The following is a 22,617-nucleotide window of genomic DNA, read 5'->3' as shown; positions in this document are numbered from 1 at the left end:
GTAAAGAGCGCAGAGATAAACTGTCCAAATGAAGTTTCTCTATGTTATCCGTCCTCTGCAAAAACAACGAAGTTTCTTAATTGTTTGCTTTACTTTCTCCCCCTCCTTTGTGGTTTTTGTAATCAATCGAGCAAGTCACAATTGCAAACATAGAACATTTTGAGGTTGTAATTTTTTTCCAAATTTGAGCCGCAAATTGATACTTATGTTAGTATTTTGACGAGCTCGAAATTCTATCAATGAGGTGTTGCACAATTTTCGTTATGATATTTTGATTTTCACTTGTAGCTTGATGAATTGAGAAATACATCATATTACTTTTGGGAGCCTCCGGTTATTAAAAAAACAAAAGAAAATTCAAATTCAAAGCACGAAACCCTACCCGATTGGTTAGGTCATGTTCCATTCAATCTTGGTCCGGGGCGGGCCAAGCATACATGTGTTGTGTTCCAAGTCGGGTATCATGAAAAACCCGACTTGACCTCACCCATTGACATCCATACCTGTAAGTGGCTCGAGGTCTAGATTGAGGTCCGAAGTGGTAGCTTGGAGATGAACAGTACAAGAAACGAAGGGAGAGGAAGATCAACATTATTCAAACAAAAAGAAGAAAAAAAGGGGAAAAAATCAGAAAAATTAAATGTAAAAAATAAAGGCACTTAAAGCCCTAAAAATTATCACGAAAGTGTAATTAAATCCTAAAATCTTGAAAAAGTGTAATCAAATTCTAAAATTTATCACAAAATACAATTGAGTCATTAAACTTTCAAAAACTACAACCGATTCCTAAAGCTGGTCAAGTCGGTGCAATGAAGTTTTGAAACTTGGTAGGATTTTTCGTTTGTCAAGTTAAATAAAGTTAATGAAAGGATTTGATTGCACTAACTTAATAAGTTTTAGGACATGATTGTACTTTTTGAAATTTTTATCATTCAATTGTACTTTCGTGACAAGTTTTAGGACTTTTGATGGACTTATCTCTAAATATAAAAAAAGTGAATATAAGTATTTCAACTTCATACGGTGTTTATGCCCCATAGGATTGTTCGTGGGGATTGGACGTCCGTTTGAACATTTTCAAATCGAAATTGAGCAGAAGAATTACATTAGAATTTCGAGTAAAGATTTAGAATCACATTGACAAAATTGATACATTAAAGACTGGTGAACTAATTCTCTTAAGTTGATCCCTCCATGGACACCTACAGAAATTAATATTGGTCTCCAGACAGCATCTAATGAAAATCTGGCACTGTATATGGATTCCCCGACGCCGAGGGAAAGGCTTTGATATTTCCGGAGTTGGTCAAGGACAACTCCAAATCATTTTTTGAGGAATAATCGGAGATGTTGTAAAAGCAGCGCTTCTGGGAAAAAGCCATTGGAGAACATCCATTACCTCTCTCTTTGACGCTCCTAATTTGAGCGTGCAACTCGGGACAGTTGACGTACATGGGGGTTGTGGCATGCGGACACAATCTATATCATCCCTGTTTTTCCCTCTAAGCAAGATTTTGGGCGGAGAAAATTGTCCACAAAGTCTTCATTATATTGCACTTCGGCCAATTCAGTCATTAACCTTTTGATTGTGCTGGTTGAGTCCTAAACCTTTAGATAATTTTTCAATATAGTCATTTGGGCCAACTTTTTTCATTTGAAATTGCTAACGTGGACGCCGATGTCTTAAGCGACACGACAGACGCTGATGTGGAATTTGATTTGAAAATTTTTAATTTTTTTTAGTTTTATGACCTATGTGAATTTTGTTATCGGTAAAAGCCCCTCGCTCAAATCTAGATGACGGATTGTTGCCCTAATCGATCTTTTCGAGGGCAGCGAGCCCTCACCCAACTATGAGTGAGGGCCGCAAGCCTCAAAAGCTACTCGCGGTGGCTTCACGGCTCTCGCCTGCAGCCAATGAGGGCTCACAAGGCCTTGCCTAGTGGCCCGTGGCCCTTAGCCGGCCATTAACAATAAAAAAAATCAAAAAAAAAAAATAAATAATTCTCCACGTCAGCATCGATTGTGCCACGCAGGACGGCTAGCATCACCTCAACAATTTTCTCACAAAATTGGCTAGAATGACTAAATTGACAAACTGTCAAAACATTTAGGACTTAATTGACATAATTATAATATTAATGACTGAATTGGCCACAGTACAATAGGTTTAGGACTTTCCCATTTTGAGTGTCTTCCTCAAACTATGCTCACTTGTTTCTGTTCTGTGTTATTCTTGGACGCTACAACCTCTAACGATTCTTTCATGCCCGAGAGGATGTGCTTTAGTGAATCTCAGAGTAGAGGTGATCTTTAGCAACTTCACCTACTCTTTCTTGCTCTTTTAAGCACATGTATATCCTTCCTTAGTGGTTTAAGCAACCTTGCTTTCGCTTTTGCAGGTTTACTTCTTTGGAGATGGGCAGTGAAGAATTTGTTATGAAGCTCTTGGGCTTAAGTCAATCAACCCAATTCTTTTCCAAAGAGTTTTAAGATGTCACAAGAAGTCAATGTTCTTGGACTTTTAGTCAAATTCAACCCAATCGACCAAAAGAATGTTGTTATGGAAATCTCATACATTAATATTAGGGCCTCCTAATGACGTCCGAGAGGCCCATATGTCCCAAAAGAATCCGTCCCTATACGCCCCTTCCACTTTTGTTGTAGTTGAGTGCTCTCAAGTCTCAATGTAGGATGAATTTTACTATAATCTCCTCATCTGTTCCGACACTTTTGTACATTACTACTACTGCAATGTAAAGTGGGTGAAACGGGGTGATGGGCTGCTGCCAATGGTAAGGCCAATCGAGAAACGTTGGTAAAACAGGGACATGTGCAAATGACATGGATGAGTTATGCTTAATTGCAGTAAAGATGCGGTTACTAGCCCATTGTAAAGTAAGTCTGCAAGAGTTATCCGAATTCGGAGTCCGAATAGGTTAGCAAGATCATATCCAGTATTTGGTGATGTCTTCTAGGTTGGATATACCCGGATAAAATGTCAAATCAAGAATCCGAGGTAAAGGGTGGGATAGACCCGGATTGAATTTAAAAAAAATTAAAATAACTTAACAATTTTCTTCCGACGATAGAATGATGGAGTCCAGCTTTGTCGGCCGCTATGCAAGGACCGCCGCCACAATAACCAACCATTGTCACTTCCGACCATTGGGCAATCGTCATCGTATCTAACCAAGACCAATCGTCATCGCCGTCCAGCCAATCATCCTCCCATGACAATTGAATCGAACCGGCTGTCACTGATGAATGACTCATAATTGATGGACCAACTCGAAAAATCATCTTTGAAAAGAAGAAGAAGAAAGAAACAAAACAAGACGCACATAGTTTTGGACCTTCGTACATTGGTCCCGAATAGTGGTCACTTGACTTTGCAACGAAGCTTCGACCAGGGGTGAGCATGGTTTCGGGTTCTAAGTGGTCACTTGACTTTGCAATGAAGCTTCGACTAGGGGTGAGTATGGTTTCAAGTTTTAAGGTATGCATGGTAGGTTTTAGATTTCAAAAATTAGGAAACCTGTTCCAACGGAGAGATTCCAGGTAAGTGAAACCTATATTGTTCCAATTCTACAATGGTTAGCCTTCCGTCCATAATCATCATTAGTTAATCCAACGTAACATTTGCACGTTGTTAATGAATTACTCCTCGGTAAACCCGACATAAAAAAAATAACCCAACTTATCTTCTATTGTGTGCTTCCTCTGTATATTATTGAGAGATATAAAGCCACTCAAAATGGCGCATTTCGAATTCTCCCCGTAAAGAACCGGTAGACATAGAGATCTAATTATTTGGACAAACGATCTCAAGTCTCATCGTTCTCGAAACCTGCTATTTTCGAATTTCGAAAATTTATTGATAATTTCGGCAAGAAAATTCAAGTCACATAAGATTAACTAACGGTGATTATGGACGTAAGACTGGCGGTGGTAGAATTATGATAAAAGTAAAAGTTGAGAGTTTTTCATGAAATAAAAAAAATTAAATATAATTAGGACAGGTATTAAAGTTGGAATTTTTTTTTCCTGGTATTAGGCCCTCAAAACTAGTAGGAAGATACGAAAACGTACGCAACATTACAGAGGAGCCGCAAAAAGGGAATATAAAAAAACAAACACAAAAGATCCTATGGACGATGCGAATGCACACATCCGCCAAATTACATGGCCAAAAACTCTCCCCGCGAATCTATGGCGGGTGGCCATAAAAACCAAAAACCAAAACAAAAAAAGATGCAGAAAGAAGGTGCCTTCAGTTTCTCTCTCCTCCCCTGCGTCTTTGATACGAGGATATATGCCTTCATTATCCGACCGAGTCCAAGGAAGGAACCACTAACCAATAACAATGGCTTCCCTCTGTCTTAATTTGTTGCCCTCGCCGCACTCTCGCAGACTAATAGAAGCTTCCTCTGCTTCGTCTTCTTCTCCTTCTCCTCCTTGTTCAACAACACCAAAGAGTAGCAACAGTAGCGGCGGCATTGGAAGCTTGAAGCCCGTTGTAATAAATGGGAATCCCCCAACTTTCGTGTCTGCTCCTGGTCGTCGTATTGTTGCCGGTTCGTTCTTTTCTCCCTTCACCCTCCAACCCCTTTTACTCAGTATTCTTTATCCGGGTGAAATCAACTGGGCCTCGTTATCCGATTGAAATCGGTTCAACTTCAAAAGGGTCGTTGCTTTTGTTATTTCTGAATCCGATTAGCTTCCTGTTGCTATGTTTGGCAGCTGAATTGTGATTGCGGTTTCCTTGAGGCTTTAGCATCATTGACTTTTCCTTTTCTTTCATCAATTCGAACGAGTATTAGACATGTACTCACCTCCACATGCTACTATTCAACTCTGTTTAGCTTTTGGCGTGCATTAATGCGTGAGGTGTAGGGGTGAGCGGTTCCATGTTCCAAATTTCTTACAGGTTCCACTTGAAACCTGGAATCTACACGTTGGAACAGGTTCCTCAATTTTTTGAACCTAAAACCTACCCGTCAGACTTTGGAACCTGGAATCTACCCTATCATAGGTTCTAGGATCGGTTCGAGGGTACCCGAAAACCTATCAATTTTTTTTATTTTATTTTATTTTATTTTTTCATTTTTAGTTAAGTAAAATGAGAGCGAACGCTATAACATCTAAGAGAAAGTAGAGATGAGTAATTTTAGATTCCGTACATGTTATATTTAAAACCCGAAATCAATTCATTGAAACACGTTTATCATTTTTTGGAACCCGAAACCTAAAAATTTGTTTGGCTCCAAACTATACACTTATCATCGGATGTCATAGAATATTATAGGATCGTGTAAAAATATATATCAAGAAAAATATAAAAATTTATTTCAAGATTTAGGGTTCGGGTTCTAGAACCTGGAACCTATCCGTTGAAACGGGTTCCTCAATTTTTAGAACTTGGAACCTACCCCGCATACGTTGGAACCTAGAACCAGACGGGATCCTCTAGGTTCCGGTTCCAGGTTCTCGGTTCTACCCTGGAACCATGCTCACCCCTGGTGAGGTGCACCAACTGTCCAGTCAATTTGTTCTTTCTTGAGTTGCCGAGCTGTTTTCAAACTTGGGAGACAGGAGCTTTGCTTATTAGTTGATTAGCTGTGGTAATACAGATAGGTTTAAAGTGACGTTGCCTCACTTGATCGATCCTTCCGGCTTCCACCTATGTTATGGGACCCACCAGTTCTAATGGACCTGTTCTGAGGAAAGGGATTTATATTTCAACCATGCAAGCTAAAATAAGACCCTGTGCTTTAAGTTTAAGTTATAATACCTCTGTCTGTTTATGTAGTTGGGGATCTACATGGTGATCTTGAGCAGGCAAGACGTGCATTTCAGATGGCTGGTGTCTTGAGTTCAGATGGTCAAGACAATTGGACTGGTAAAGAAACGGTATGCCGTTAGTCTAATAGATTCTTTCAATACGAATTAAATAGATTTGATCAAGCGATTCATCGTGATCTGAGCTTAATAGTTGCTTCATGAGAAGGCTTCTGATACGAGCTTTTAATTATCTGATAAATCAACATTTGGCCCATGCTTTAGGTTTTGGTTCAGCTGGGAGACATACTTGATCGAGGAGAAAACGAGATAGCCATCTTATCCTTGTTGCGTTCCATGGGTAAACAGGCACAAGAAGAAGGTGGAGCCATTTTTCAGGTTTGTATTGCTGAAAATGGAAGCACTTTCAGGCACTTCTCAGTAACAATTCACTTCACCGTGTTTTAGTGTGTATCTGCACATGGTGATATCATCACAATACATGCATCTTTGACATTCTGGAAACTGTCCAGATATTTGCGGATCACTAATGAACAAATGCCAGACATCATATATTCTTCTCGAAATTCCCGTATTTTGATGTTTGTTAATTGTCTTAGATCAATGGGAATCATGAGACCATGAATGTTGGAGGGGACTTCAGATATGTTGAATCTGGCGCATTCGAAGAGTGTGCGGGCTTCCTGGACTATTTGGATAGTTATGGATATGAATGGGAAGAAGCTTTTCCTGGTTGGGTTGCTGCGTCTGGAAGGTGGAGGCAAGACCAGAAGACATCTCCAAATTATTGGGACTCATGGAATTTAGTGAAGGTAGTGATATTTCTTGACAGAAACAATGCAACTTTGGAAAGTATTACTGCTTAATGACATCTATACTAACCTCCGATCAAGACGTATTTGAATGAATCATCTGAATCTAACTATTTAAGAAGATATGGATTGGCTATAAATACCAAGTCTAGAGAGCTTGCTCTATGACCCAAAGCATCACAAGTTTTGCTGAAATTATCAATGGTCAATATCTTTCCAGAAGTTCTTGGTATTGTTTGTTACTGTGATATTTGGATTTATGCATGGCTATATGGAAATTTAGGACAGAGGCAGAAGGGGGTTATTGCCAGATCAGTCTTACTGCGACCTGGTGGTCCATTGGCATGTGAGTTGGCACGGCATGCTGTTGTTCTCAAGGTCAATGATTGGGTCTTTTGTCATGGTGGCCTCCTTCCTCACCATGGTAAAGACTTTCTACTCTTGAATAAAGTCTATGTACAATTTCTCCATATCCTGTCCAGATTGTTGCTGCAATTTAGCCTGGGATGCCTGACGGAAGTGTTGGTGTTTTGCTAGTTGCCTACGGTATTGAAAGGATGAACTTTGAAGTATCTAACTGGATGAGAGGTCTCTCTGAAAGTGATGTTGGTCCTCAACTCCCTTTCATGGCCACACAGGGATATGATAGTGTTGTTTGGAGCCGCTTGTACTCGAGAGATGTATCGGATCTCGAGGATTATCAAATCAGACAGGCAAGAGCTTGTAACAGCTTCAAGTTCTTCATCTTACTAATCGTCTGATTTGGGAATCTGTTATATTCTTGTTTATCTTTCAACCATACACAATGACTATGGTTTCAAAGCAGGAAGCTCTTTTCCAACCATTGAGCGACCTCTTGATTGTTTCTCTATCGTGAAAACTCCGTATAGTTAATGCCTGTCAACTTTTATGCTAATAAAAGGCAAATGACGTGACTCCCCATATACAGTCTATTCTCGAAGAGACTTTGCAAGCTGTGGATGCCAAGGCAATGGTGGTGGGGCATACTCCTCAGACTGCTGGAGTAAATTGGTAAGAGACTATACAGTTTGCCTGTGAAGTGGGAAACACCTGTCGTATACTAAGTAATCTCATACTCTTTGATATCCTGTTGGGTACAAATCGCAGTGAATACAACTGTAGCATATGGAGGATTGATGTTGGGATGTCAAGCGGAGTTCTTAACTCAAGACCTGAGGTAGAGTGGTCTTTCTATGGTGTTTAAAAGGTCCTTCCTTGATGGAAGATTAAATTTGGACTTCAATTCTGCCTAATGGTGCATGTTCTTTGAGAGATCATAGGTGTTTCACAACTGGTGCTCACCTTAAGATTTAGTTTCAGTTGAGGCAAAGGAGAATCGACACTGACAGGATATGCTTCTTAACTCCTGTTCCTCAGGTTCTGGAGATCGTGGATGGTAAAGCAAGGGCTGTGAAGGGAAGAAGGGACATGCTTAGTGATTTACAAGTTGTTGACTACACATAGACTAGAGGTGTAGCAACACGGTATGATTCCGAGAGCTCTGTTTTTCACTCTGTCATTGGCTGCCCAAGTAGTTTTTCATAATGATATGGTGTACGGTGTTTCATCACGTGCTTACATGCCTAGCGGAGCTTGGGTTAAGTGTTTGATACATAGGCAATAGCTTCGTCTGCTGAATACTAGGCAAAACTATAAAACGATTCTGCATCAATAAAACGTGAAGCGTCTAGAGATTACGGATCCTCCACATACAAGAGTTTGAATCCGCTCATATTCTGTCTTCTTCTTCTTCTTCTTCTTCATTTCACTTCTCGACATTTTTAGAAGTAATAGTATTGGTTTTCATTTTTCTCCCAAGCATAACAAAACTTTCTTTTTCCCGGAACAGGCGATGAACTTGATGGTGGAAGCCAGAATCCGACTCGAATTTGTTCTGCATTTGTAGTCCTCACCACCTGTCCCACACTCTCGTTAGTGAGTTCTGCGGCAACAGAATCGCGGTATTTGAATACCGAAGCCGTTTTCACAAGCAGAGAAGAAACAGATTCTTTGGTGGTGGATATATGGGATGAGAGCAACTTTCATAGGGGAATCTAGTTTAATGTTAAGTAATGATTCTTCAAGACAATTTTGTTACTGAGCGGGAAGGATTATCCCGTGTGTATTGAATATATATGGAGGACATAGAAACTGTAAATTGGAATATATACTACCAACAAATCCCCGCACATACAATACTTGAGGTTGAGGAGGCTCTTGCATGGTGTATGGAGCAGCAAATGTTCAGACAAACAAGAAAAGTGGCATACAACCGAGGTGGAATGTCTCTTATTAGGCTAAAATTAAAATTTGAATGTGCCCTCCTCCGGCTCATTCACCTTACAGTATGTTTTGACAGTACTCTTCTGGAAATGAATGCCAAATGCAGAAAAACCTTACATCATCTATCCAATCTCATAGTCTCTCAGGAAATTTCCTCAAACAACTTTTGGGCATTCGGCCCCGCATCAAGTCATTAATCACTCAAGACAAGAATTATCCTAATTTCCATAGCGCATACGGAATTCCCCTAACTTCCGTCTCCCAGAGAATCAATTCGGGGTGTTCGGTGGCTGCCGGAGCCTCCGGAGACGCTCGATCCACTGATCCTCGGGCACGCTCTGGGCCCAATCGGGAGCGAGTCCACCAAACGAGACTCCACGCATGGCTTCCATCACCCTCGTGCCGTCGTGAGGCGTCAACGGCGCATTCCTTCGGGTCTCGTCTTCCCTGAAAGCTCTGCTCATGGCTGCATCATAAGCCTCTCTCGCTCTCTCTTCCTCTTCTTCCCCCTCATCGTCCCCGTCATCGTCGCTGCTTGTTAGCTCGAAGCCGTCGTTTACGCTGAGGGATGACACTCCGTTCTCCACGCAGTAGCCGTTGGGGAGACGCTGGGGAAAATCGACCGGGGAGTCCGATCCAGAGTCGGAGTCATCGGCGGCGGAGATCGGCTGGTAATACTCCGGGGATTCATCGGGATTCGAGTCCGTGTCGCTTCCGCGGCCGTTCTCTGCAAATCGGAGCCTCCGGAGACGCTCGATCCACTGATCCTCCGGCACGCTCTGGGCCCAATCGGGAGCGAGTCCACCGAACGAGACTCCACGCATGGCTTCCATCACCCTCGTGGCGTCGTGAGGCGTCAACGGCGCATTCCTCCGGGTCTCGTCTTCCCTGAAAGCTCTGCTCATGGCTGCATCATAAGCCTCTCTCGCTCTCTCTTCCTCTTCTTCCCCCTCATCGTCCCCGTCATCGTCGCTGCTTGTTAGCTCGAAGCCGTCGTTTACGCTGAGGGATGACACTCCGTTCTCCACGCAGTAGCCGTTGGGGAGACGCTGGGGAAAATCGACCGGGGAGTCCGATCCAGAGTCGGAGTCATCGGCGACGGAGATCGGCTGGTAATACTCCGGGGCTTCATCGGGATTCGAGTCCGTGTCGCTTCCGCGGCCGTTCTCTGCAAATCGAGAGACGATGAATGAGGAACCAAAATTAGGAAAAGAGAAACGAAGCAAGAGAGGAAAAAAGGAGAACGACGATCAAAACTGTACCATCCATATGATTGGGAGATGTAAAGGGCACGGCGTTCATGGCCTTGGGTTTGCTCTTGCTCGTGCACGGGCGTTGGCAACTCAAATGCACGGAAGTGGCGACACAGAAGGATTATAGATATTTAACGAAAGAAAAAGCAAAGAAGGCCAAAAAAGAAGTGCACCAGCCGGGAATCGAACCCGGGTCTGTACCGTGGCAGGGTACTATTCTACCACTAGACCACTGGTGCTTTCATTTGATAAGTCGCATTAAAAAAATTTACTTAAATGTAATTTACGGACTTCACCCATTTTTTCTTTTTTCTTTTTGAATAATGAAAGGGGCAAAGTCTAAAAATTACACCAAAACTCACCTAACAAAACTTGATCCACCCTGATCTCCAAACAATAAAGGAATCAAATCTTTCGGTGGCCTATTTAAAACTAAGGTATCATTCACATCACAAGAGTGAATGACTCAGCACATGGGTTTCCTTCCCTAAAATTATGCAAAAATTTGACATCCTGGAGATACAATAAAACCTTATGAATCTGAAAAATGAGCATATTACCAAAGTTGAGAGCGGGTGTAGATTTTTAGAGCAATGAAATGGATTGTGGGTTGGAGGAGTAGTCTAACCCATAAACTTATCTCTTTTCGCCCAGCTTTTAGATCTCAAGGGATTGTGCATAACCTCTAGTTTACCCCACTCATATGATCAACCATCACATCTCCCCATTGTGTTTAGTCCTGCGTGGAGAGTAAGTCACCGTATAACAAGTGTTTGGCCATCATCCTTTTAAGACCTGCATACGTGAGTTACCATAATGTCTCTCTAAATGGATGGTAGGAAACGAGTGATATTTTTTGTATGAATCAGTGCAAGGTCTGCTCTCCAAAATCTCAACACAAACGATGTATATGCAATGAGTTACTCAATAAGTTTAATCGCTAGGATCAAACTCTGGTGAGTGATATTACAAGCATATGTCAATAGCGCCGAATCCGCTGTTTTTTTCTCAACCTCAATCCACATGTTGAAGAGCTATATTGTTGTAACTTGTAACTGGGTTAACTATGCTTATCCTTCTCTCTGTTTAATGGGAAAAAGAAGTGGTGGTATGATGCCAGGGGAAAAACAATGTCGACCTCCGCCTCTAATTTTCAAGTGACTGCTGTATCAGTATCTCGGCGGTTGTTAAGCTCTTGGAAGAAGCCTTTCGAGGCTTCGTATGCAGACCAGCATATGGCGGCGGCAGGAGCATGGAAAAGCATCCGCGGAATCCATCCTCTCATGAGCCCTCTGTATCCGTCCTTCTTCACTATCGACTCAATGACATCTCCTATTGCGGTGGTCTTGAACCTGTCGCAACCGCAGACACCCAACACTATATGAAAGCCGTTACAATGACTAGAACTTGGTCGCACCGCAAATCGCAACTCAAAACGCGCTTAAAACAACTCATCAACCGGGGGCGTTCGCCAATGAAAGCATAGCATGGCAAGCAGTAGGTTACCCAGCGAACACAGAAGCAGGAAAAGATCAGGCCCATATCCGTGCTCGTTTGTTGTTGCAGATTAATATCTAGGCCATCGGCTACTATAACCAAATGACCAAACGACCAAATAGGTGCTCATAGTGCAAAAATAGGTGCTCATCGAACAATCCGAGTGGTAACACTGAAGCAGCAGGAGGCCTTATAATCTATCCGACAGTCTGAGAATGACAATGAGACAGTCTTAGCAATTTAAGCAAACAAGTTTCGGATCATTAGCAAAGTAGTATTTGGCTATTTTTGCAGCGTCTTCCGTGTTAGGACGGTTCTACTATCTCTCGGCTAAACAAACCAGAATATTCCCTTCTGAAATTTGACGATCTCGACCTCATTCATATCAGAAGGTTAAAAATATATGAATTATATTCTTTCGTATATTATGCCGTACCTGACATTGCAATTGAGTCTTGACCACATCGAGCGGAGTGGTGACCGCCGCCGCCGCTGGCCCGGCAGCTGCGCCAGCAGTGGCATGAACCACCCACCGGTCATCATCCGCATTCTCTGGAGAGAACTCCATCAAAGCCCTTTTCGCCGCCTCGTACGTCGCGAAATGCACAGCGGTAAACGGAGCATTCATGAACACCGTAGTCCTATACGAGGCATAAAAGGCCCTGACGCCATCCTCCTTCAAAACGCTCCTCACGCAATCCTACACTCCTTTATAAGGACTGTCCCTCAACTGCAGCCTCTGCTTCACCATGTCCATCGGCGTGAGCACCGCGTCGCTCGCCACAGTCGCGCACACTCCGGAAATGGCGTGGGCGGCCGGGTTGCGGGGGTCACCGCCGGAGAAGAACTTCTTGCAGACTTCGTAGACAGAGAAGTGGACGGCGTGAGCGGGGCCGGCGCCGAGGCCCATGGCGGCTATGCCCCGGTGGAGGCCCATCGGACCGTCCGACTTCAAAATGGTTCGGAGCGAGTGTGCTACTCCGACAGGAACAGATTTGACGGGGCAAGAGCCCATGGCTTGCATTTGCGTCTTGACGGTGTCGACAGGGAACATGGCCATATGCTCGGCGGAGCCGGCGATGGAACCGGCAATCATGAATTTCCAGAAGCGAAGGCCGTCGTGGGCGGATGCCTCCATTTCGGAGCGATGGTCAGGCGGCGGAGGAAGAGAGCGTCGCTCGGCGATCTGGAATGTGGTAGAGGCGTCTGTTGTGGCCATGGATGGAGGTGAGAGTTGAGTCGAGTCGCCAGGTGCGTCATGGAAGAAACCAAGCAGTAAAGTCGCCGACTTGAGAGAGACGGCAGAATTTCTAGTTCTTTCCCCAAAGGAGCATGAAAAGATAAATTGAAACCGAATCTACAATTGAAACCGCAGAATAATCACAAGATTTAAGAAAGTTTCCATCCCACGGTCATGTGGAAGTTTAAAAACGATAAATTTCTTCTCTTCCTTTAATCTGGAATTGCCGAAAATAAGGATCTTTCGATCACTTCTTTAGTTCAGCTAAAAGGATCTGACTGACAAGTAAAACCTCTCGTCCTCCCGTCGACACCTTAAAATGTTCGACTTTCTGATAAAGATAAGAGGCCAAAAGGAAAGAGAGTCGTGTTTGATTTGTTGACGGCATCCTCGTTGAGTTCGATTTCGGCTTTGTGTTGTCGCATTCGCGCAACACTTGTCCCGGGAGATGGTATCGCACATACTGGCATACAGGGTACTTCGTACCTTTCTAGTCTTTTGACTGAAGAAACATCAACTGTTAATCCCAACGAAACTTGGCCACATACTCCATCCCATTTACATGTTCGAATTGTATTATCATCGTCTTCTAGACTGAATACATACATTTTCCTGGGAACTCCCCGCAGAGTTCCCGCGCCAATTGCCTTCCTCTTCACCTGATGCTACTTTTATCTGTGAGCTTTTGAGCTGTCGGGATGTAATATCCTTCTTCATAAAAAAAAACAAACGAAATGAACAGCTACCCCTGTTTCCAGGGAGAAACAAAACAAGGACCGGATACTTTTGCTATTCATGAGATTGTGGCCCAACCTAGTCCACATTCCCCAGCAGCCTACATGGCGGTCATAACTGACATTCAGAGTACAACCTTGCGATTGCTTTGCGTGAATTCTTACATGTTTAGTACTTGCAATTTCCAACTTCAAAGTCATTACTTCTGGAAGCAAGCATCAAAACTTGGACATAAAGCAAATAAGTCGTGCTCATCTGGACTTCCTGGCGTATTCACGAACAGTAGTGCTTCGTGTTGCTTGGTAGGATGGGCCTGAACCCAGTGAAGGAAACCTTGGCAGGTGTTTTATCATGGAACATCATTATGTTCGGTGAAAGCAAGATCCACCACCTTATGACAGTAACGTCTAGCTCAATTGAAAAGGTAATAGATAAACGTCATAAGAAGCTGTTATCTGTCAATTACAGTAAGTAAGGGATGGACACTCATTCAAGTTGTCTTCATATATGTAGGAGCACAACTTGCCAGGAGAGAGCTGCCGCTCCTCACTCTAACAAATAGAATAGCTTCCATTCACCTGAGGACATATGAGATGCCTGTTATGTTTACCGGCTATTGCCCTGTGATATATGTCGGATGAAAGCATCAAGGTTCCTGTTAGATGATCCTCCTTCTGTAATTGCTCTCTGACAAATTTCTTTAAGTTCTGTTGCTCTTTTCCTGATTTCTTTTCCCTCGCTGCTCTCAAGATCCATAAATCGCTGCACGAGCTCTCGAATCTTTCCCCTTGTGAAAAGTTCTTCATCAGCATCCGCTTGGTTCTTCACCCTCCACCCTGTCTTCCAATCTTCAACAATTTGCTTGCTATTGGAGGGTTGATCTAGAAATATTGGAAAAGTGAGCATTGGAATGCCAGCAAATACAGCCTCCAGTGTTGAATTCCACCCACAATGTGTCCAGAACCCTCCCACAGAAGGATGGCACAACACCCTCAACTGATCACACCAAGGCACGACCAATCCTCTCTCCCCACATTTTGTGTTTAACCTCGAAGTCTCTCCACGGGCCACCAATAAGTAGCCAACGCCGCTCTCATTCATTGCCGCCACTATTTCATCCATTTGGTCCATTGAAACTGACAGGAAACTTCCCAATGAGATGTACAAGACTGATCTTTCGGGTTGGGAGTCCAGCCAACTTAGGTGGGCAGGAACATCATCGGACCCTGTAGAATGGTTGCTGCTAATGTCTAAGAAAGGTATTGTTGGACCAACAGGCAAGACGGGGAAAGAGAACTCTGCTCCTAAAGCATCCACGACTCGAGGTTCAAGGTCATACAGAGAAGTAAATAACAGATATTGTGCGTTTGACACCTGCGAAACACATTCCACGGCTCGCTTTAGGACTCGTGGATCAGCCCTGGTGGGGAGATCCGCCACACTCGTGGGAGAAATCCCTGGAATGTACTCCACACGCTGCGCTCCATGCTCTAGCACATCAGTAGGTAGAATCATTTAAGTTACAGTTGACAAATGAATATTCACTAAATCTATTGTTTGTACATGGACATGGCACGTAATATGTATGTAAGATTGTAAAGCTCAAAGCCTTATTTAAGCTGGTTGAAAATCGAAGGAACTCAAAAAGAGAGAGGACGCTTGTTTTGCTTAAAGGCTTTGTATTTCGGTAGCTAGTTGCAACAAGGAAACCAATTTTAGGTGGTTGACTCGTGTAGACAAATAAAAAAATTAAACCAAACCAAATTGTAGTGAACTTATTCGAGATATGTAGGATTATCAATTCAGCATATCATCAGCGCTATTTGGCAAGCATCGACTCACCAGACAAATTCACAGGAAAATGACTGTTGTGCAGGATCGAGTCAAAATGATGGAACATGGAAAACACGGAAGCAGACATGGTCCAGAGCGAGGCTACCGGTATGTTCCTGCGATTACCCACACCGACTCCCCAGAGCAGTTCGACATCAGCCAAGAACGCAGTCACGGGAGGATGGAGCCGGTCCAGGAGCTGCTCAAACGGAGCTTCCATCTTCGTCATGACGGCTTCGTAGAAGCCAGGGAAATCGGCTGCTTTGAGCCGCTCGGAGGGCACGACGTTGGGGATGGTGGCGAAGCGGATGTTGCCGGGCATGGGGTGGGAGCCGATGAAGCCCAGCCACTCTTCCGTGACAACGAAGGTGATGATAAGAGGAGGGTGTTGTCTGCTTCTGGAGGAAACTAGGATCTTACAGAGGTTCATCATGGGATTGACGTGGCCTCTCCCCGGGAAAGGCATCGCCACTATGTGGCATGGTTGACGTTGAAGCTCAGCCGCATCCATGTCCAGAAACAAAAAAAAACGAAAGGAAGGAAGAGGCGAGGTGTGGGGTGAAGGAGCTGTCGAGGAAGAAGGGTTTTCTCACTCAAGCGATCTACTTTTGACCAGAGCATCAGGGCTATGGTGTCCCATTACCAACTCGATACACTAAATTATTGACATTTTTATAATCGAAAGCAGTCACCACGAGTCACCCATGCGCTACACTTGTTTGCGACTCGGTGAGTCTTACCACTTATCTTTCTTTCTACTTTTTTTTTTGTTTTTGTTTTTGGAACTTTCAAGTGCCAAAGAGGAAAAAATGGGGGAACAGTTTTTGATTGAACAAAATGAAATGGTTGTTTGGAATCACAAAGCAAACTTAACCCCCTCGATTGGATTCATTCAGCCCTTGAAATATCACTGATGAAGGCATCCAAATTCCGGTCCGACGATCCGCCTCTCGCGACTGCCCGTCTACATGCCTCTCCGAGCTCTCTTGCTCTCCTCCTCATTTCCCTCCCCTCGTCGCTTTCCTTGTCCATCAGCTTTCTCACGAGCCGTGCAATTTCTTGCCCGGTGACCAAATCCTCACCACCATCACCACCACCTTCCTTCGTAACCCTCAACCCGATCTTCCAGTCCTCCGCGATCTGCTTGCTGTTGGGGACTTGGTCCCAGAAAATGGGACACGTCAGCATGGGGACCCCAGCGTAGATGGCTTCCAGCGTGGAATTCCACCCACTGTGGGTCCAGAACCCGCCCACCGAAGGGTGGCACAACACTTTCAGCTGCTCGCACCAGGGCACCACCAGTCCCATGTCCTCCTCGCATGCGCTCCCGATCAGCGACGTCTCCCCGCGTGCCACCCACAGGAACCGAACTCCGCTGTCCCGCACCCCTGCCACCATCTCCTCCATCTGAGCCTCCGAGACTGAGAGGAAGCTCCCGAGAGATACGTACAGGACCGACCCTCCGGGCTGAGAGTCGAGCCATCGGAGATAAGCCACGTCTTGGCCGCTGTCGCCTTCGCCGTCGAAGAAGGGGATGGTTGGGCCGACGCAATAGACGGGCGCAGATAGTTGAGATTGGAGGGCGTCCACGACAGGGAATTCGAGCTCGTAGAAGGAGGTGGAGAGGAAGTAGTCGGCCTTGGAGGCCCATGCGATGCACTCCAGGGCTCCGCCCAGTACCTGGCGCCCTTTTCCGTGGAAGATCGTAGGAAGATCTGCGAGGCGGGTCTTGGCGACTCCAGGAATGTAGTCCACTTCCTCTTCTCCTCTCTCTGCCAACACACGAAAAAAGAGAGGAAACAGTCGAATCCAATCACTTCTATGGTTTTTCTCAGCGCACTTCACTTTCATTACGAGGTTACCATGACCTTACACTCATCAAACAATTCCGTGGGTTTCCTCAGAAAACTAAATTGGATTATGTTGTTTCTGCGCTGGTCCTGGAAACTCTTCCCCGGAATCAAATCTTTTGACTTGGATTGATATTGGCACCATAACATTCTTTCGTCACTATCACCAACTTGTGTCAATTTGGTGAAAGAGAGCGAAGTGGAGGACTGAATGGCAACGCGACTGAAGGGACCATACATGACTCGTCGTTACAATGGGATGATTAAGAAGCAAAACACCGGCAAAACATTCTTTCTTCATTCAATATATCTCCGTCATTTTCGCCTCTTGATTAAAATGTTCTCCCTCCATCGACGAATCTAGACCACAATAACTGTGCTAACGCTGTGGACTCTGCGCACCAGACGAGGATGCAGCACGTAGTAAGGTAGCTGAGTCCTCCGGAGCACGAGGTTGGTGAAACATTTAAGTTGGCATTTATGGAGGGAAAGTGATCTCTCCCCGGGCCTATGCTTCGTACATTTACACAACCCTAGGAAGCAATCAATCCAAGAATGGCGAGGTGATTTCTTTTTCCTGGGCCATGGATAACACAGATTGCATGAGCCCCCGCCACCCAGCCCATCGTCAATTTAGAAGATTACCCATCTGCACAGATCTTATCTCGGTATAATCAAAACCATTTTTTTAATTTTTCCTTGAACCTGGTGTTTTGGGTCAAACTTGTGGTGAGCATCCCAACTATTTGACACCCTCAAATATTTCTTATTCTTTTGGAATCTACATTAATATATTTTTTCTTTTCATTTCACCATAAAATTCAAATTGACCTTTTTGAAAAGCTAAGCCAAAAAACACCTAGTCGTATCCGTCAATAGGATGCAACTGCTCCAGTATAAACGTATTGAATATTTACTACGTTTAAGAGTATTACAAGGATGAGACTATTTATATGATACAGTGGATTATAATTTTCTTAAAAGTAAGATAACAATCGGATCATTCTTCTAGAAATCACTTTTTTTTTCCTAGAGGACTAGGCGTATACATAGGTTTATCATCACTTTAGTAGGTTTCATTGATCTTTTATGATGGTTTTCTTGAGTTTACAAGTAAAAATCTCCGTGAAGGTAAGGATAATGTAAACGCCTGATCATCTTCTTATGATCTGTGATAATGGGGTTGTGTCGTGAGACACGGGTACTCCGAAGCATCATATATATATTAATCCGGAAAATTGATCAAAAAGTTCTAAAATTATTATTTTTGTTTAATTGTCCCTCATGCCAAGTATTGAGCAGTTGGACGCTTTAATTAATCACGTCAACTAAGACTCTAAAATAATTGGCATCCAACGCCATGTTTCTCAAATATTTATGCGCACCTGACAAGTCAACCGGGAAATGGCCCTTCTGCTTCAGCATCTCGAAATGATGGAACACCGAAAACACCGAGACCGACATCGTCCAGAGCGTAGCCACCGGAATATTCTTACGCTTGCCGACCCTAACCGCCCACAGCATGTACGTGTCCGCTATGATAGCCGCCACTGGGAGCTCCAGCCTATCCAGCAGCTGCTCCACCGGAGCTTCCAGCTTCGTGAAGACGGCTTCGAGGAAGGCAGGGAAGTTCTTGGCTCGATGGAGCTCCGACGGTACGTCGTTGGGGACAGTGGTGAAGCGAACGTTAGCAGGCTTCGGCTCGGACCCGATGAGGCCTAGCCACTCCTCCGTGACGACGAAGGTGATGAGGATGTCGGGCTTCTTGGAGACCAAGAGGTTGCAGAGGTTCATCATGGGGTTGATGTGGCCTCGGCCAGGGTAAGGCAAGGCCACTACGTGGCAAACCGAGGCCGGCTTTGATTCCAGGTCAATCGGATCCCAATCGAAGAGCGTCATCTGAGTTCAAAAGAGGATGATGAAGAAGTGAAGAAGCTGCTTGGAGTTGTATCTACACTTACAGCTTTGTGCTCTCAAGTGCTTAATGGTGGTAGGGAGAAGGATATAACACCATATGGTTAGGGTATGGCCAGAGCGGCAAATGACTGAAAAGCCCCCTGCGCCGGGAGAAAATTGCAAGGAGTCACCTGTTTGGCTGCCGGTACGTCTGGTTCCAGGATTTGGATCGTCCAACATTGAGGTTTACGTGACATGCTTACCATTACTCAAATCAAGCCGTCCAAATAAAAATGGACGGCCAAGAATGGGCCACGTCATTTGTTGAGGGGAGGGAAAAAATTTGGATGGGAATTCTTTTGGGTTTAAAAAATTTTGAATCTCAACCCTCTCTCAAATCAAGCCATCTATTTTCATTTGGACGGTTTGATTTGAGTAATGGTAAGCATGTCACGGAAACCCCAATGTTGGACTATCCGGATCCCCGGTTCCATATCTAAGTAGCCATCGTTACTCGTTATGATCCATTCATTTCTGCGCACTTATATGATTGCCACTATAAGGATGGGCAAAAGCAAGTAAAAACAACAAAAAATGTTATTTCGATTTGGGTTAATTAAGCCTTGATTTTCGCCTTCCGCAACAAATTAATGAACTTCAACTTGGTTCCACTCTTCTAAATAGTAGATTTGACGGTTGGAGATCCATGAAACTTTGCTCGAAAATGAAAATCGTCCCGCTACCTTTTTTTTTTTTTGGTAAGTACACTGAAAGTACAATAATTTTTGTACTGAGCTCACTTAAGTGCCATAACCTTTTTTTTTTTTGGCTCACTTGAATGTCACATCCGAGGAAAATCGTTCACTTGAGTACCACTTCCGGCGAAAATCGTTCACTTGAGTGCTACCTCCAAGAAATCATCCTACGTGAACTTTTTATTATTATTTTATTTATTTTTTTAGTGACACAAGGATTTTTTAAAAATTTTAAAATTTCTAGAATTTTTTTAATTTTTTATTTATTTTGATATTTTTCTTTTTCTGGCTTTTTCCGCATTGGCTTATGAGGGTCACCGGCAAGCATCGCCGACCAAGTTCGGCTAGCCAAAGGGTGAAGGCTGGCTCACCCCGGGCCGGCGTGGCCGTGATGGCCCCGTGCAACGGCCGTAGTAGCCTCGATGGTCGAGGGCGAGAGCGCGAAGGCCCTCGCTAGATCTAGGCAAGGGGGCCCTTGCCTGGACTTGGTGATGGAACTCGGAGAAGTTTTGCCGGATTTCCTCGAGGGAAGCGGCTTTCAAAGGCTGTTGGTCCGGCGCATTCAAGGCGGGAAACGAAGATGAGAAAGTGGGTATGTTATATCACTTCTGCTGCTGCTGTTGCTGTTGCTGCTCCTGTTACGCTCCGGTTTGAGCCTGGCTTTGACCTCACTCAAGTAATTAGAGAGATGGACATGTGGCGTTGAAGACTGCGGCTTTGAGTCGGTGTTGCTAGGAGTGAAGTTGCATTGAGGCGATTCGGCAACCGAGTCCGGCTTTTCGGAGAAGAAGCGAATGAGGGAAGGGCTAGGTAGCGGTTTCTGTCGACTTCTAAGCTGGAGAGCCATGGCCGGCGGGGCCGCGAGAGGCCTCGCGTGGCACATAAGCGATGGCACTTAAGTGGTCGATTTTTTAAAGTTATGGCATTCAAGTGAGTAAAAAAAATGTTATAACACTCAAATGAGTGCCGTATAAAGGTTATGATACTTGCGGTATACTTACCCTTTTTTTTCCTATTCGAAATCATTAGTGTACTTTTTGAAAATGGTCCTACAAAAGTCCTTTAATTAAATTTGACTGCTTAGGACCTGCATGGTAACCATTCTCTTTTTTTTATTCTCATCCCATAACAATAAAAAATGAGAATGCTGTTTGGTAACGTAAATAATTCTGATTCTGATTCTGTTTCCAGAATCGGTTTTGGAGAATCAGAATCGGTTTTAGAGTAAAATCCAGAAGCAAAAAAAAAGTTGCTTTTGAAAAAAGAATGACTTTGACCTCACTCAAGTAATTAGAGAGATGGACATGTGGCGTTGAAGACTGCGGCTTTGAGTCAATGTCGCTGGGAGTGAAATTGCATTGAGGCGATTCGGCAACCGAGTCTAGCGTTTTGGAGAAGAAGCAAATGAGGGAAGGGCTAGGTAGCGGTTTTAGTCGACTTCTAAGCTGGAGAGCCATGGCCGGCGGGGTCGCGAGAGGCCTTGCTCGGTTTTGGCGAGGGCCTTTACGCGCCCCCCGGTCTTAGGGCGAGCCGCCCCTCACCCCAGGGGCTGCCGGTGGTGGTACGTAAGCGATGACACTTAAATGGTCGATTTTTTAAAGTTATGACATTTAAGTGAACAAAAAAAATGTTATAACACTCAAATGAGTGCCGTATAAAGATTATGGTACTTGCGGTATACTTACCCTTTTTTTTTCCTATTCGAAATCATTAGTGTACTTTTTGAAAATGGTCCTGCAAAAGTCCTTTAATTAAGTTTGATTAGTGTTTTGTTGGCCCTTGTGAAAACCCATGTGACATTTTTAAAATTTTACGCATAATGTAGATCTGGGTCATGTGGCACAAACCTAAGGTAAATCTAAAAAGGGGTGGGGGCTGTTGGTGTGTGGAGGTGTTGTGCCGGGCGGGCATGGTGAGAGACCACCTTCTAGTGACTGCTCGTGTGAGATTGTGAAGTGAGGGCAACGACGATGGCGGTGGTTGCCATTGCTTTGGGCCATCGACCATCCCGTGCTCCAAATTGTGTCATCCGATGGTTTAGGAACGAATAAAATCCACTGTAGAGCAATACTGCCAATACATGGACGACTTTGGATGAAGATAGTCTTCCCTTAAAGAGCACGAGGCAACAAAAAGTTGGGCCAGCAATGAAAACAAAAAAATAATTCGGGCCGTAAATAAGAGTTAAGCTAAAACTGGTGCTCTATAAAAGAATTGGACGGTGATACCAACTGAGTTCGGACCGGAATGACCTTGAAGTTAAAGCGTCGTGTCGGTTGGGGTGCCGTGATGCAGATATACTCGGTTGTTTACCAGAACGTCTGGTTGCATCAGGGACGGACGAGTTAATGGCAGCAGCTAGCGGATCAGATCGTCCTGTTGGGCAGGGACCCATTCGCCCGGTTTAATATTAACATGTGGGCCTTCGACCCAAAAAAAAAAAAATTGACACGCGGGCCTAAAGGCCATACTGGGCTTTTTAGCCCCTCGCGGCGGTGGAATGGGGACTGCAACCCGTTGCAGAGATCGAGACGCGGGACCCTTGCGCGACAACCAACCAAACCCAACCAATTTTCAAGTTCCTCTGCTGCAGGGCGGACTCAACTGCACTGCGGAGACAGAGACCTCAGCCGTCTTACC

At 44.3% G+C, this 22,617-nt stretch overlaps 5 protein-coding genes, 2 long non-coding RNA genes and 1 other non-coding gene across 15 annotated transcripts; 2 read left to right on the top strand and 6 right to left on the bottom strand.

Moving 5' to 3' along the window:
• The first annotated feature begins 4,231 nt into the window (after positions 1-4,231).
• Positions 4,232-8,831, top strand: LOC115745981 (shewanella-like protein phosphatase 1). Of its 5 annotated transcripts, none has more exons than XM_048280087.1 (10): positions 4,232-4,577; positions 5,813-5,913; positions 6,067-6,180; positions 6,402-6,614; positions 6,903-7,038; positions 7,152-7,327; positions 7,564-7,646; positions 7,743-7,812; positions 8,013-8,119; positions 8,485-8,831. In XM_048280087.1, the coding sequence occupies exons 1-9, from the start codon at positions 4,367-4,369 to the stop codon at positions 8,097-8,099; spliced, it is 1,191 nt and encodes a 396-aa protein (XP_048136044.1). In that variant the 5' UTR covers positions 4,232-4,366; the 3' UTR covers positions 8,100-8,119; positions 8,485-8,831. The 5 variants fall into 5 exon arrangements, with proteins under 5 accessions (XP_048136044.1, XP_048136043.1, XP_030537507.1 ...); XM_048280086.1 differs by having other exon boundaries at positions 7,558-7,646; positions 8,013-8,106; positions 8,542-8,831; XM_030681647.2 differs by having other exon boundaries at positions 7,558-7,646; positions 8,421-8,831.
• A 49-nt stretch (positions 8,832-8,880) lies between these two features.
• LOC125315390 lies at positions 8,881-10,227 on the bottom strand. Of its 4 annotated transcripts, XM_048280094.1 has the most exons (4): positions 10,181-10,227; positions 9,914-10,086; positions 9,660-9,877; positions 9,168-9,218 (listed from the first exon to the last, which is right to left on the bottom strand). In XM_048280094.1, exons 1-4 carry the CDS (start codon positions 10,218-10,220, stop codon positions 9,188-9,190), a joined length of 462 nt encoding a protein of 153 aa, XP_048136051.1. In that variant the 5' UTR covers positions 10,221-10,227; the 3' UTR covers positions 9,168-9,187. The 4 variants fall into 4 exon arrangements, with proteins under 4 accessions (XP_048136048.1, XP_048136051.1, XP_048136049.1 ...); XM_048280091.1 differs by lacking the exons at positions 9,660-9,877; positions 9,914-10,086 and adding an exon at positions 8,881-9,152 and having other exon boundaries at positions 9,187-9,645; XM_048280092.1 differs by having other exon boundaries at positions 9,660-10,086.
• Positions 10,228-10,339: 112 nt separating this feature from the next.
• TRNAG-GCC lies at positions 10,340-10,410 on the bottom strand. Its single transcript has one exon. It is a non-coding gene; the product is annotated as a tRNA-Gly (tRNA).
• Positions 10,411-11,221: 811 nt separating this feature from the next.
• Positions 11,222-13,178, bottom strand: LOC115745983 (mitoferrin). The gene is given in 3 exon segments (XM_048280088.1): positions 11,222-11,287; positions 11,333-11,543; positions 12,105-13,178. Coding segments are annotated over 3 exon segments (1,050 nt in total). The 5' UTR covers positions 12,888-13,178; the 3' UTR covers positions 11,222-11,231.
• Positions 13,179-13,335: 157 nt separating this feature from the next.
• LOC115745994 lies at positions 13,336-17,688 on the top strand. The gene is made up of 3 exons (XR_004015989.2): positions 13,336-13,346; positions 15,561-15,565; positions 17,556-17,688. It is a non-coding gene; the product is annotated as an uncharacterized LOC115745994 (long non-coding RNA).
• On the bottom strand, positions 14,042-16,088 carry LOC115745979 (UDP-glycosyltransferase 87A1-like). The gene is made up of 3 exons (XM_030681642.2): positions 15,486-16,088; positions 14,237-15,133; positions 14,042-14,195 (listed from the first exon to the last, which is right to left on the bottom strand). Exons 1-2 carry the CDS (start codon positions 15,985-15,987, stop codon positions 14,250-14,252), a joined length of 1,386 nt encoding a protein of 461 aa, XP_030537502.1. The 5' UTR covers positions 15,988-16,088; the 3' UTR covers positions 14,042-14,195; positions 14,237-14,249.
• LOC115745978 (UDP-glycosyltransferase 87A1-like) lies at positions 16,277-19,372 on the bottom strand. Its single transcript, XM_030681641.2, has 2 exons — positions 18,712-19,372; positions 16,277-17,248 (listed from the first exon to the last, which is right to left on the bottom strand). The coding sequence occupies exons 1-2, from the start codon at positions 19,223-19,225 to the stop codon at positions 16,365-16,367; spliced, it is 1,398 nt and encodes a 465-aa protein (XP_030537501.1). The 5' UTR covers positions 19,226-19,372; the 3' UTR covers positions 16,277-16,364.
• Positions 19,373-20,491: 1,119 nt separating this feature from the next.
• LOC125315391 lies at positions 20,492-21,353 on the bottom strand. Its single transcript, XR_007198640.1, has 2 exons — positions 21,255-21,353; positions 20,492-20,644 (listed from the first exon to the last, which is right to left on the bottom strand). It is a non-coding gene; the product is annotated as an uncharacterized LOC125315391 (long non-coding RNA).
• Positions 21,354-22,617: the final 1,264 nt, after the last annotated feature.

The sequence above is a fragment of the Rhodamnia argentea genome, chromosome 6, assembly GCF_020921035.1.
Source record: "Rhodamnia argentea isolate NSW1041297 chromosome 6, ASM2092103v1, whole genome shotgun sequence".
Taxonomy (NCBI): domain Eukaryota; kingdom Viridiplantae; phylum Streptophyta; class Magnoliopsida; order Myrtales; family Myrtaceae; genus Rhodamnia; species Rhodamnia argentea.
The sequence above is the reverse complement of the archived record's forward strand: the minus strand, read 5'-3'. Positions and strand labels throughout refer to the sequence as shown.